Here is a 15,357-nt window from a genome sequence, read left to right on the forward strand (position 1 = left end):
TTTCTTAACCAAGTAAGTGACTCTGTGAGCGCTTTTGTGAATGCATATAAAACTGTACATCAAGTCATATCAAATGTTACATAAAATGTCTTTTTTTATCAGGCGTGTATTCTGTGCAACCTACGTTAAGCGGTAGCTTAGCCATTCTCCGAGGGTGACAGCTTGATACAGGTTTGGTTGTAGTTTTTAAAAACCTTTAGCTTTACGATCCGTTTCCCTGTCCAGTAGTCCACGCTTAATTTACGCGAAGACGGAATGAGCATCGTGTCACGCTAATGTCACGGTCTAAGTCACGGTCAGCATTGCGAAAGTGAAACTGACGTCAGAACGAAACCGAAATTCGAAAGTGAAAGTTGTTAATTTACCTTCCCCGTGAAATTCCGGCAATGGCGCCTTCATTGGAGGAAAATGAGGTGAGAACATTATATAAAACAAAGTATTTTAATCGTCTAATCGCTAGAAGCATGAATTACAGTCGCATTTCGTCGTTATTAAGACCAAGCTAAACTTTTGAGTCATATACGTACGGCTATTAATTAAATTCAAATAAAGGGTATCAGAATGTGAAATGTGGTTTGGTTTTGAACGCGGAGCTTTAAGGATAAAAATATTGTCAGCAGAAAATTAACAGACCCGATTTCGATGAAGATTGAAATCTCACTGATAAACATTTTGAAACGTTGAACTATTAATACTATCAACATGAATATACTCCATATTTTTTTTTTATCATAATAGTTCTTATATGGCACCAGTTGGGAAACTTTCTTTCAATGAGATAAATCAAAAGAATGAGACGTCGCCTCTTTTGTAGGCTTTCGACACATTGTAAAAACCTTAAGCTTTTTAATATAATTTTTAAAATCTAATTTGCCTAATCAAATATTCATTCATGTAGGCAGTCATGAAAACAGTACATGTAACTATGTGTATGTAGAATTACTTTATGTACGCTGTCACGAGCCGTTGTGTTAAATTACTTCATGTACACAGGGCCTCTTGTCAGGAGCCAGTAACCGGTTATTTTACCATCTATATTTCACGTACATGTTACCGCTGTCGTGAAAATGTGTTTTTGAAATTATAATTTAAACTACTTTCAAAAATTCATTGACTGTTTACAGTCGAACCTCCCTTTGCGACCACCTCTCGTAAGCGACCACCTCTCGTAAGCGACCACCTCTCATTAGCGACCTCTTTTCCAAAATACCAAAAGGTTTCAAGTCATTAATCACTATAGATGGAACCTTTCGTAGGCGACCACCTCTTGTAAGCAACCAACTCTCGTAAGCGACTACTTTTAGAGATGATTGTTTAAAATTTTCGATTGTTTTTAACCTCCCGTAGGCGACCACTTGACACACAATCTGCTGTATCTCTTACGGGTGGAAATTGAAAAATGTGTCGCTGTAACATATTGCCCACATCGTTACAGCGGACACCGTAAATCTCACAGTCGGAGCTACCGGAAGTGTTTCCCAATATAGCTTAGCATTGAAACAATTGATAAAATACAAATGTACCATGCTTCACACTAAAATAAACTTTAATCAGATTGAATCCCTTGTAGGAAAAAAACTCTTTAATCTTTTATCTTTCTTATCCTTTTGCGCATTTTTTTTTGTTCCGTTCCCTGAAAAATTTGGACAGCGCCACCTGGAGTAATAAAAGAGTCAAGTTTTTTCTCAGTCGCTGTATTAAGTAATTTGTGAGATACAAACAATAATCACTATAGACCCTCAGATTTTTTGCCTAAAATAACTTTGGACCAGTCTTAATATACTTGTACTGTAGCAAAGAAAAGTTATTCCTATGGGTTTCGATAAGCACTGGCAAAAGGGTAATTAGGTCTCCGCAAAATTTTTACCATATGTAAATAACCCGAAATTTAGACCCCTGTGGTAACCTCTGGTAAGCGACCACCTCCCGTAAGCGACGACATATCCTTGACATTATGGATGATTGCTTATGGAAGGTTCAACTGTATTTAAAAAAAAAAAATCTCTTCTTTTTTGGGGAATTTCCTTTCCATAAATAATGTAAAAACATGATTTCTAGCAGATAATATCATGTCGAAAGTGACAATCATGTCCCTTTTTTTTTGTTAGCTCTACCATGTTTGGTTTTCATTCTTCCCATGGCCATCTTGCTCGTATCATTGTGCAGTTCCAGAAAAAAAAAAAAATCCATACCCACCCCATGGAAGGTCATCGGAAATTCCTAGGGGGAGGAGGGTCTTAAAAGTCAAAATTTTAGAAGCAAAGTATAAAGCTAAACTGGAATTTCCTAGGGGGACCCTGGTGAAAATCTTTTGAGGATCTTTAAAGATCCTCAAAGATCTTCATGAAGATCTTCGAGGATCCTTATGAAGATCTTTAAGGATCCTTAAACAATCTTGCAAAGATCTTTAAGGATCCTCAAAAATCCTTGCCAAGATCCTTAAGGATCCTCAACTTTCTTGCCAAGATCCTTAAAGATCTTGGCCAAGATCTTTGAGGATCCTCAAAGATCCTTAAGGATCCTTGCAGATCTTGCCAAGATCTTGTGAAGATCTTTAAGGATCCTTTGCAGATCTTGCCAGGATCTTTGAGGATCTGCAAAGATCCTTTGCAGAACTTGCCAAGATCTTTGAGGATCTTCAATTATGTCGCCAAAGATCCTAAAAGGATTTTCAAGGATCCTTTGCAGACCTTTTCAAGATCTTTGAGGATCTTCAATAACCTTGCCAAAGATCTTCAAGGATCCTACAGGATCCTTTGCAGCTCTTGCCAAGATCTTTGAAGATCTTCAATAATCTTGCAAAAGATCTTCAAGGATCTTGAATGAACCTTTTCAAGATCTTTTACTACTTTGAACTTTCCAAAATCTCAAAAACATTTGTGACTGAAATTTCCGGTGAGTCTCAGAATAAGCTGTTGAGAATGTACATGTAGTATGTAGATGAAAAAGAACATCAGCATGTCATAAAAGGGATAATTTTATTGAACAATCCCTAACTTATTTTAGTTAAGATTCAGGAATTTATTTGTATATAAATGTAGGTCTACAATGCTAATTCAATACAAAATAACTTGTGTAAATAAAATCAGAAATAAAAACATAACTTTTAATATGTATTGTGAAAGAATAATATTCAGCAGATGGATATTTTACCTCAACCATGATGGACAAAATTTTGACTACAACATGAAGCCTGGGTAATCACGATCCTAATGTTAATGTACAAGAAACTGTAATAATTTTTATTCTAAAATTTGGTTTGACAATTGCCAGTGAAAACGTTTGTACAAGAAAACATAATAACAGAAAAACAATAACTTATAGCAAGCTCTGATTATGTACAAAAGTTCTAATGACAAGGCTACACAGTGCAACAAATTTCAACAGATGTTGTTCACAACAGTAGTGCAAGTCAAAATCCCTCTCTAAATTATCAGCCTTTAACAAAACTTAAAAGTTACTGCCTTGTCTGCACAACTTTAACGTCATTTATAGTGGCTCAGAAAAATTGTAGTTTTTCCCTCGTGATGACCCACAAAATGTGGAATAACTATATTCTAGATAATGAATAATGTAACAAAACAGTGCAATCACAACATCAGCAAATGTTGTGCTACTATAAAAATTTGATAGGCATAATAATTGTGCAAGCACAGTGCTAAAAGACAAAAAAGTACCAATTTGCTTGTAATTTACATGACCAAAACAATTTGACCCTCTAATTTTCTATTAAACTATCAAACATCAAGTAATGAATTCAAGGCTCAAAGTTACAAAATTTTTTATTTTTTCATTGTTCCTGAGTAGTATATATAGTAGTAGAAGTCACAATTCATAACCATACTAAATCAGTTAAAAATAGGCTCCCCTGCTTACAAGTGACTTAGCTTATTGAGCAGGATTTGGTGACTTCACACACTCTGAAGCTGCAGTCTTGGGTATCGGCCTTGACAACAACATTGAGTTGAAGATCTAAAGCAAAAAGAGAAAAAATCATGCACTTTAGTCAGTTCTTCTGTGTGATTACAGTGTTCACATTCGTTTTTAACTGATGGTGCTATTTTATTGTACATGTGGGCATTATAATACTCCACCAAATGACCTTCAACCTTAATCAAATCACAGGCAAATTAAAGTAATGTTATACTCGATCGAATAAGTCACCATACAAATAAAGCTTGCAATTGATTCTCAGTACAACTACAATCATCTGATTGTTCATTTCAACTAGCGCTACAACTACAAACTTACCCCATAAAAACGTTTGTAAATGTTTTCTTTTAAAAATAAATAGGAAATGGCTACCTCGACAACCGAGATCAGATGAATTTGTAGCTAAATTCACAGAAGCACATGCATTCATTTGGTTGAATTGTGCATCACATTTTCAAGCCAGTCTTTTATCAAAATCATTGATATTAAAGCCTACCTGTTTCTAAAAAGTAGTTGTCCACGATTTGTTGCTTAAAGCCATCATTTTCTAGCTTAAAAGAAGAAAAAAACCGAGGAAATGTGCCTTGTTTTCTTGAGTCCTGCAAAAATCCGAAAGAAACGGTCTTTCTGCGAGCCTGCAGTGTATAGCTGCTGACCAAATTTGGCTTTGCTCGTGCCCAGTCTTCCAAGTCTGATGGAAATCCAAGATGGCTGCCGCTCTTTCCTTGTTTCCTTTATAAAAGAAGTATTGTGCAAGAAAGCGACAGGGTAATCATTTGATGAAGACTGTGAGCAAACTTTTAGCTATTGGAAATCACTCTTTATTTATAAGAATGAATTGCTTAGTCTGAGTATCACTAAGACACTATCATGCTGCATGACAAGCACTGATCAGACAATCAGCTGAGTAAACTTATTTATTTGTCTATTGAATTATATCCTTTGGTGGGAAGCCATATAAAGCAGGAATCTTGGTGCAACATATCACAAATTTAAATTGCCAAAACGAAATTCCATATTACACGTACCCGTTTCTCTGGGACATCCAAGCAATAGTTCCAAGCAAAAAACCAGCAGTATTGATGACATTGCATTATTGCAACTTTCAGAGTTTTAGTCAACAGTCTGTACTTTCCAACACCTTTAAGGTATAATTATTTACTCTGGAAGCTCAAACTCAGTAGAAACAGAAATTTTGATTCTTAATTTTAAAAGTGACAAATGTATTTGTTACTAAAGCGGGCAGATCTGTGTGACTTTCTTTCGAACAAACTATTTTAACTCTATATCTTCATCAAGAAACCACAAACGCTCAAATTTGCTGCCTCCACCTGCCCTTTCATCCCACAAGCTTAGGAGCAATAACCGTTTTATAATTCCGGTGTGCAAGACCAATCGTTAAAAGAACTCTTTTATTATTAGTCATTAGTAGTAGTATGTAGTTTTTTAAATAATGTCCTTTTTCCTCTCGCAGAGTTTTATGCATAATTCTTCTTTATTATATGTTACCTGTAATTATTAAATTTTTTGTATATTTTGTATATATATTTATGTATTTCAGTTTCATACAATTTAATTATTTGTACATGCAATTCAGTCTTTGGACTGCGAAGTGTATTTGAATAAACGGTCTTATTGATTAATAAAATAAATTACCATATGCCTACACTGTAATTGCAAGTGTAATGGCCTTTTATTTTCCATCACCTTTTTTTTCTATTTATCATAGGGGTCTTGCAAACATCCTCATTAAATCCTTGAAGCTCATGAAGGATCCTGGCAAAGGTCTTTGCAAGATCTTTACTATCAAGGATCCTTTTAAGATCCGTCAAAGATAATTCAGCTTAATTTAAAAATCCTTTAGGAGCCCTGAGGATCCGGACAAAGATCTTTGCAAGATCTTCGAAGGATCCTTATTAAATTGTTGAAGATTTTGGCAAAGATCTCTTGCAAGATCTTTGAAAAGATCTTTTAAAGATTCTTCAAAGATCCTCATTAAATCCTTGAGGATCCTGGCAAAGATCTTTGCAGGATCTTCAAAAGGATCTTTCTAAGATTCTTTAAAGATCCTCATTAAATCCTTGAGGATCCTGGCAAAGATCTTTGCAAGATCTTTAAAAGGATCTTTCTAAGATTCTTTAAAGATCCTCATTAAATCCTTGAGGATCCTGGCAAAGATCTTTGCAAGATCTTTAAAAGGATCTTTGTAAGGTTCTTCAAAGATCCTCATTAAATCCTTGAGGATCCTGAAGGATCCTTACAAAGATCTTTGCAAGATCTTTAAAAGGATCTTTGTAAGATTCTTCAAAGATCCTCATCAAATCTTTGAGGATCTTGAAGGATCCTTGCAAAGATCTTTGCAGGAATCTTTGCAAGGATCTTACAAAGATCCTTGCAAGATCCTTACCAATTCCTTGAGGATCTTTGCAGATAGTATAACAAGATCTTGCATATGCAGGATCTTTGAAGATCTTTGGAGGATCTTCAAAGATCCTATAAGGATCCTTTGAGGATCTTTATCTTTAAAGATCTTTGGCAGGTCTTTGAAGATCTTTAAAGATCCTTGAAGATCCTGTGAGGTTTTTCACCAGGGGAGCAGGGGTGCAAAACAATTAAAGCCCTTTTAGGGGGAGTATGGAGATTTTCTGGAACTGCACATTCCCTGGGAGACATTAACAAGATGGCACCCACCTGCTATTGAAAACTGGTAACCTTCTTTTACAAATCTTACCAAGGACCCTGTGTAACTTACATAGTACAATTTCCTTGAGTGTGACTGCTTAAATTATGTAGGTTCAACTGCTATAATTACATGAAGGCATGACCAAATACTGATTTTTATTTTCTTTTTTTGGCTTCCTTTGGGTTTGTTCTAATTAATTTAGAGCATCTTGGTAGTCCAGGAAGCACTAGCTATTGTTTATGAAAATGGATATCCCTGCAGCAACACAGTTAAACAGGGCCTTGATGGAATATTGAATGGCACATACAGTGGCTCTCAGGATGACTTCACTAATAAATTTATCAGACCAACGATTTTGTTACTGGGGAGACTAAAAGTTGAGGTACCTTAAAGCTTTTATCACAATTTAACTATAACATTGTAGCATTGTTGATTATTTTAAAGGACCCTCATCATAAGAGCGATTTTCAATTGAGTGTCGAAAGTAATTTCGTGTTTGCTTTGGTTTTGCATACTACGCTCTGTGATTGGTTAACAAAACTCACGTCACTTTCTCAACCAATGGGAATCCAAACCAAAACCAATTGTGTTTTGGCGGCACGCCTTTCCCCTCGTCAAATTCGAATTCTGATTGGCTTGTTGTGTTGTTTACATCTGTTGTGATTGGCCAGAGTATTATTACTTTGGTTTTGGTTTTACGACACTCAATTGGAAACCACTCTAATGCTGGCGTTGAATTTGAAATGTGGGCCGCTGATCTTTTCCGAGCTGATTGTGATTTTTTTGTCAAAACTGAATTATATATACATAATGGGTCTACCATAACTATTAAAGGTGATTCCATTGAATTGCATTGTGCATTCTTTCTGCACATAATTTATCATTTCATTAGCGTGCGCTAAAGCATGTTCAAGTTGAAAACAAAATATCTGTTCCTTGATGCGTAAGGCCAGCCAATTAATTAATATTTATATTTATGTTTATATATCCTTATTCTAAACAAGCACAGTGACCTGTCTATATTATGTTGTTTGTGCTGACGAATGAGGCCTGTTATGGATTGAATTTATCGGGTATTGAGAGCCTGGCAAGAACAAAATAGCAGCGCAGCGTTATGCACAAGACATCAACAAGGCTTTTCCGATATTTTGATTGGTTATCGAGATATCCGAGTTCAAAGTTAGAATAGCAAAAGAATTATGTAGACATGTTATTCAAGTGGTCGCCATGCTAAAGTTAGTTTAAATTTAAAAATTCCTGTGCGAGATTTTAGCTCGTTAAATTTCGTAAACATTATACATGCCTCCACAGTTGATTATATCGCCTCGTACTAAATGCAGCGAGCTAGTGAATCAGCAGCACTCCATGGAATCAACAACACTAGCACATAATTCTCGTTAAATTCCAAAGTCGCATAAATCCGGAAGTATGCAGGCCGGCAAGTCTTCACGGTTGTCCTTCAGGACAAACGTGAAAGTAGCCAGGTAGCCTTAAAGCGTACCAAGTGGACAGCGCATGATGTGGAATGGTGGACGTTACACAATATTATTTTTAAAATGAATTGGGAAAGGCCAGTATGTTGAGTCTGCAAGTCTGCAAGTCTGCAGGTCGGCAAGTCTGCAATCTGCAGTCTGCATATTTGTCACACACCTTTTTAACATATAGCTATTATGCCCTTTATGTGTAAAGATTTTTGCATAAAAAATGATCCATAAAAACAAATCATTGGCTAGAAATACGAGCTTGCTCACCACTCGCAGGTATAAAATAGTGATACTGAGAACATGCACACTAAAAAGGTTTTGGCTTAAGCACTGCTTCAAAAGTGAATTACCGGTATGCCCCTGAAATCCTACAGTTTTTCCATCTGGCAAATGAAATCTATTGATGCTATATACTTTGTAGTGCATTTTAGTTCTTTATATGTTCCTTAAGTGAAACATTGAGAAATTGTTATTGAAAGTGTAATTATATATGGCACTGACAGAAATGTTGATGGAATTCACAATCTGCAAAGTCATTGTGTTCATTGCATCATTGCATCTGATGGATGCATTTAATTTATTATCATTATCATTAATCATTTTATTTTATACTTTTTTATTTAATATAAGCTTTAGTTATTTTAAGCCTGACGTCTCCAGTCGTCGTTGGTGTGCAGCCGAGGTGACATCACCTGTTGAACTGATCGGGAAGACATGCTCGGTCCCAAGCCTTAGACAGGCAGCTCGGCACGCTCGATCAGGCCTGGGAATGAGGCTGAATTATTTTTTTAATTATGTTTATTTATTTCATATTTATTCAGTTTTTAATTGCTGTCGTTCTTTTTAAAGGGTTTCCCTTTAGTTAAGAGAGGCAAAGTGATTGTTCACCTGTTGCCACCATCAAACCAAATGGAATCTGGAGAAATGTTTTATCAGGTCAGTGTCACAATACTATGAGATGCAGCTGTATTTGTAGTAGTTGATTGAACGCCACTGGCATGTCACTGGCACATGTCAGCACAGTGATTTATAAAAAAAAAACCTAGCCAAGTAGACTGCTGCTTGGCCGGCTTTGCCATTTCCTAATGACTCACCCTGGTGATAAACCTCACAGAACCTTCAAGATTCTTTGTAGATCTTCAAACACCTGTCAAAGATCTTTAAAGATAAAGATTTTCAAAGGATCCTTATAGGATCTTTGGAGATCCTGCATCTCCAAGATCTTGGAACACTATCTGCAAAGATCCTCAAGGAATTGACAAGGAACTTGCAAGGATCTTACAAAGATCCTGGTAAATATTCCTGCAAAGATCTTTGCAAGCCTAATGAAGATCCTCAAAGAGGATTAGTTTTGGTTCATAATGACAAAAAAAAAAACAGGAATATAATTCATGTTGTCTAGTGTTGGCTATTATATAATCATTTTTCGAATGATATCAGACAGGTGTGCTCTTTTTTTCAGTGTAGCGTATAGCTAATCATATTGACATATGAGGTAAGCTGTAGATCGAGACCTACAATAAATATTATAATACAATTTTATAAACAAAGACCTCAGTTGTGTGTACTACTATGCTAAGATTAGCCAATGGCAACTATTAAATAGCTACAGCTTAGCTTAATAGGCCAACAACTGAGAAGAAAAAGACTTGCTGTCTATACAGCAAAAACCCCAAGGGAAACAAAAAGTAGTTCGAGTTAGTGGGGCTGTTATTGAAATCCAAGTATCTTGTTAATAATTTTAAATACAATATCGTGGTTTTATTCTTTCACAATCACGAATAAGTTTGTTTTGTAGGCTCCTTTTAACGAGAACGTTTACTTTGGGAATTTTAGCTAAAATTTTAAGAACCGGCTATGAAGGAGAAAACAAAGAGTGATTTCTGTTTTCTAATCACTCCTAATTTTAACTCTAAGTGGTTATAACTAAAAACGAGCAATGTTTTATCATGGAACTATGATCAGCATGTTTAGATACACCGCAAAGTAAACAAACAAAAAATGGTAGGAAGGGATTAACAACAAAACGGCTGCTCGAGGGGCGAAAAATTTGTCCACCCCATTAAATTTTAATGCCAACAGATTAATAAATCTGGTCATATTTCAACTAACTGTAAATCCAAATTATATTTTATTTTTGTAACCGGGAACATTTCACGTTCTTTCTTAGGTTGGCCATACAACGCCAGGGACTTTATCGCTAAAGTTCACAAAGTATCATGGTAGCACTGTGTTTCTCCAACCATCTACCATAAAGGAAATTGACTTCTCTTCAGCATTCACCCAGCAATACATTGAAAACCTTCGAAATAAAGCCACGAAAATGGCCGACCAGTTAATGCGAGTTCTGCTGACCTCAACAGAAAATTCTCAGGGAGTCCTTGTTACCGAAAAGATAGAGTTAAAGAGCATAATGCCTAATTCGACGGGTAATCGTGCAAGGGGTTCCAGTCGCCTCTTAGTTATGGAAACAGTCATGCCAAAGTCATCCGCTGTGAGTAACATGAGACGACAGCATTTAACTTTTGGCAACTGGCCTGATCAAGCCATACGATCTGAATCTGGTAATAATAGACAAGAGGCTGGCCACCAACTAGATGAACGCTTTTCCGGGACAAGTGTAAATAATATTACGTCTCCCTCTCTCACACAAGCAGTTATGGATATTCCATCGACAACATTTTCAGTTCACCAGTGTGAGGAACTGTCCTTCAGTGAAGGAGTAGGCAGTGCAGCTCATCCTCCATTTATTCAAGCAGTAAGAGACGATCAACGAGCAGCTGTCTCAGGACACCTTTCAGGCAAACAGTTCGCAAGTGAAGGTGGAATGATCCCAATGTATCCTCCCCTTGTACAAGCAGTTAGAGGTGATCATCTGGGACCTGTCATAGGTCACCATCACGACGAACAATTGTCAATTGAAAGTGCAAGCAATCCAGCATATCCTCCTCTTATACAAGCGGTTAGAAATGATCAATCGACAGCAGTCCCTGGTCACCAAACTGAAAATCCCTCTTCAAGTGAAAGCATAGCTAATCCTGTTTTTTCTCCTTTCAACCATACGCTCAGAGATGGTTCACCAAGACAAGTCGCTGAAGAAAAGTGTTCATGTGGACGTAAAAGCAATGCACCCGATTCTCCTCTTAAGCATGCTTTCAGAGATGATCAGCTGACACCGGCAGCGATTGGGCAAAATGCTGTGGGACAATGGTCAAGTCATAGGGGAAGCAATCTAACTTGTCAGCCTTTTATGCGAGCAGTCAGGGATAATCTAGCGCCACCAACCTCTGTAAATAATACAACGAACGATCATCAAGACCAATTAGAACCTCTGCAGCATGTTCTTTTATCTTGCAAGCAGTTAAAAACTATAAGCCGACAACATTCATGGGACACCAAGGGTCTAAAGAACAGTTTTCAACTGCAAGAAGAAGCAATTGACCATATTCTGCTCTCATGCAAGCGGTCAGGGGACCGATCTGGAGAACATCTTCCCAACGAAGTTCGAAGCAATCCGGCATATCCTAGTGTTATGCAAGCAGTCAGAGATGATCCACCAAAATCAGTCCCTAATCGTCACCATTCTAACGAACACGTTTCAAGTGGAAGCGACATCAATCCATCGTATCCGCCTCTCATGGAAGCAGTTAGGGAAGATTCACCAACACAGGGCACAATCTATCAATCTGGAAAATATTCTTCAAGTGCAAATGGTAGCAATCTGGCATATCCTTCTCTTATTCAAGCAGTTAGGAATGATTCATGATGGTCTGGAAGCAATTCAGCCAGTGTCAGACGACAGTGGCACAGGTCACCAATCTATAGGACATTCTTCAAGTGCTAGTAATTAACAATTGTTCCATGAGCGCGCGTTGGATATGAGATGGTAAATAGCCAACGAGGCGCGAAGCGCCGAGTTGGCTATAACTAATCTCATATCCAACAAGCGCGAATGGAATAATTGTTTTATTAAATTCTCCACGTTTGGACATTGCTGTTGAAGTTTACTGAATTTTTATATTTTAAGAAAAAATTTCTTTCAAATTTAAACGACCGGATGTTGAGACAACCTCCGACCAAAGCGCGCGAAACCTAATGATCACATGACACGCGCAGCGCTTTGCAAACGGAGTTGAATGAAAAATCGAAAGCGACACAGAAATCGGACACAGTCGGACATCTAAAATTCAAGAAACGTTTAAATGTACGAATTATAACCTTTCTGAGACTAGCATTCAAATGCTTTTGAAGTTCCAGCTCATCGAGAAGCGTAATAGTTGTGCACATTTGAGCAAATGTTCTGCTGTGTGGTGCCGAGCGAAGGAAGAGATCAAGGCAAGGACGGCTTTTTTTTATTATACTGAACTGAATTCCTCGCGGACGATTTAAAACACTTCAGGCAAGTCCAGGTGTACGAGGTACAACCTCACTGAGACAAGCATTCAGTGCAAGTTTTTAAACTTCAAGGTTATTGAGAAGCGTAAGAGCTGTGCACATTAGTGCAAATGTTTTGCTGATTGGTGCCGAGCGACGGAAACGAACATTATGGCCGCCGCTCGTACGGATTTGATAGATGAACCATCTGAAGTCCTCGTAAATTCGTAAAAACATAAAGGCAGTCATGAAGCTCTTCCTGAGAAATTTCTTCGATTGGCTTTAGCCTCTTACCGCCAGGATTTGCAAGCCATCCTGAAATTTTTGAAGGTAACCGGTTGTTATTGTTGTTGTTATGTGATCTAAAAAATCGTAAAATCTTGCAATTTTGAAGATTTTAAAGGAAACTTCAGAGATACGTACCAGTAAATAGTGCCATACCGAACTTTGTGCCTTTTATTGTTGTTATATTGAGATGGCATTGTTTGGTATTTCTTTCTTTTCCTTTTTTTTTTTTTTTTTTTTTTTCCTACATTTTTCCGAAGAAACTTTTGCTTCCCGCCGAAAACAAAATTTAGCTTAGCGACACCTGGGGCTTTCGTTTTCCATATAAGGTCAAACTACGGTATATGAGCTGATAACCGAGATTTAGTGGACCAATCAGAACGCTAGAAATGCAATATCCGAGGCTGAGAATTTAATAATTTCGGATATACTCCTCAGCTGGAAGCAGTTGACAGTTGTATTGCTTTCTTTCTATGATGCTTCTTAACACGAATGTTCTGGTATAACTCGACAAGTCGATCTTGCGTATTCAAAACACTAAAAGAGCACCCATAGAACGGCGGGTCGACCCAAATACAAATCTGTCGATCCTAACTGATTCATACTTCGATCTTTACATGCGCCGAAACAAATGATTAGGCACGGCTCATGTAAAGTTCAACGTATGAACCGGGCCTAAGCTGAATATTTTTCAGCGTGTTTTTTTTTTGTTGTTGTTTATTTCAAGTTTTTGGATTGCGTCGTGTTCTACGAGCTGTTATTTTCTCTGCTCAGTTTAGCGTTCTTTCGCCTTTGTATTTTACTTTCAAGTTTTTATGGTCACAGTTTTGTTAGAATTACTCTCAGTTGTCTATTTGTATATTTCAGTTTGTTCATTTCGCGTAGTTCTCAATGCTTTTCTTCAGTCTGCGAATTTCTAATTTCGGTTTTATTTTATTTCAGTTGAATCACACTTGTCACTTGTCATCTATTATCTCCGTATTTCGTTTTTGTATTAAACATTGAAGTGCATTCATCCTGTGATCTTTAATTTTCGTGTTCGTGGCGGCGACGGCTTCGGCCAGCCACAGGACCATTTGAACAACACGACTTGCAAATGAAAGTCCAGCGGCCACTTATCAGAAAAACCACCTAGCTTATGGTCCATTCCCGCTGTTGTTTCTGAATAATAGCCTACTGTTATTCCAACAATAGGCTATTCTTACAAAAATTTTGCTTGAGGAGGCTTCGTCAGTCCGGCTCGACATTAACCAATCAGAATTATGTGCATGTGTCCGCGCCGATTAGTTCATTTCTGTCTCCGCCAGTTTGATATTAAACGTTCCCTACCTTTTTTTCCCAGACAGCTGCTTTTGTCCTCATCGTTTTCACCCCAACCCCAGACAATGTCTATTTCGCAGGCTATTGAACGGTGTGGTGCCAGCAGCTGGACCAACGTACCTCCACTGAAACAGCAGATGGACTTAGTTATGGCCGGTTCAAACGCCGTGCCGCTGATACGTCATTCACCAAGTTGCACGCAGTTGTTCGACAGGGTTACGGTGTTTGAATCGATTTTTTTTTCTTTTTTTTCTTTTTTTTTTTTTCAGATTTGGACTAGGTAGGTACATTTTACGGCTGAACTTCAAGGTAACAGTCGGGTTTGCAGCATAATATAATATGGGAAGGATACGGCGCGTGAAATGTGCGGCGTCGGAACCGGTTTCACCATTGACTACATGAAAATACTATAAGCCCCCAGGAGGCCGATACGCTGTCACTAATTTTTAACACCACAATATTACCATACGCACATTGAAAAATTGCCGACACAAAGTTCCCTCTAATGATAAGCCCAGCCGGTTTTGAAACGCATATTGCCCTCCCGCGCCGCATATAAGCCCCTAAAAAAAATCATTTAAGAACGGCTTATTACTCGGGCCGTAAGGCGGACCGAGGTAAGGTTTCGGTAGCATTATCAAATTCTTTTTTCTTTTTGGGGTCACGATGGGCCGAGAGATAAGACTTCGGGCCTCGAGTTATTGTTCTCGGTCTCGTTTTTTGTACTCGGCTGGTACGAGTTACGTTTTATGTCATGTTATCAAATTCTTTAAATTCTCGGTCGCATTCTTTGTTTTCGGGCCGTGAGGAGTGTTTATCATATGCGAGCCAGACGTGCGAGGCATAAACAAAACATGTGAGGCATGCGAGGCATGAACAACTCCAACATAAACTGCTAACCGTTAAGCTAACTGGGGAGCTATTTGAGCTAACCTAAGTGCAATTTACTAGGCTAACTGGAGTGCTCTTTAGGCTACCCGGGTTTTTTTTTTTTTTTTTTTTTTTTTTTTTGGCTTAATGGGTTTGACAGGCCTGCGCGACTCTCATGTGCGTGTTTAGCCTAAATAAGAGTTTTGCCCTCACGGGTATGTCTTCCAAAGAACACCCTTTTCTCTATGAGAAGAGTGGTGCTTCCTGTAAATTTTCGTTTAGCGCTGGATTTTCTTCTTATTAAATGCCATCTATGATTTGGAGGATTTGCGCGATAGACACTGAACAAAGCCATGTGTTTAACTGTCGCATGTGTAGTAATTGATCTCAAAGGTCATTTTGACCTCT

General features: G+C 37.8%; 1 protein-coding gene and 1 long non-coding RNA gene across 3 annotated transcripts; one reads left to right on the forward strand and one right to left on the reverse strand.

The window, feature by feature from the left end:
• The first annotated feature begins 291 nt into the window (after window positions 1-291).
• On the forward strand, window positions 292-13,308 carry LOC146487146 (uncharacterized). Of its 2 annotated transcripts, XR_014857189.1 has the most exons (5): window positions 292-413; window positions 6,819-6,998; window positions 8,950-9,036; window positions 10,271-11,937; window positions 13,169-13,308. XR_014857189.1 is itself a non-coding variant. In XM_085085938.1 (4 exons), exons 1-4 carry the CDS (start codon window positions 387-389, stop codon window positions 11,864-11,866), a joined length of 1,890 nt encoding a protein of 629 aa, XP_084942064.1. In that variant the 5' UTR covers window positions 292-386; the 3' UTR covers window positions 11,867-12,254. The 2 variants fall into 2 exon arrangements, 1 of the variants encoding a protein (XP_084942064.1); XM_085085938.1 differs by lacking the exon at window positions 13,169-13,308 and having other exon boundaries at window positions 10,271-12,254.
• On the reverse strand, window positions 3,765-5,465 carry LOC146487147 (uncharacterized). Its single transcript, XR_014857221.1, has 2 exons — window positions 4,430-5,465; window positions 3,765-3,972 (listed from the first exon to the last, which is right to left on the reverse strand). It is a non-coding gene; the product is annotated as an uncharacterized LOC146487147 (long non-coding RNA).
• Window positions 13,309-15,357: the final 2,049 nt, after the last annotated feature.

Source organism: Pavona decussata, unplaced genomic scaffold (genome assembly GCF_977016875.1).
Source record: "Pavona decussata unplaced genomic scaffold, jaPavDecu1.1 SCAFFOLD_16, whole genome shotgun sequence".
In the NCBI taxonomy this organism is placed as follows: Eukaryota; Metazoa; Cnidaria; class Anthozoa; order Scleractinia; family Agariciidae; genus Pavona; species Pavona decussata.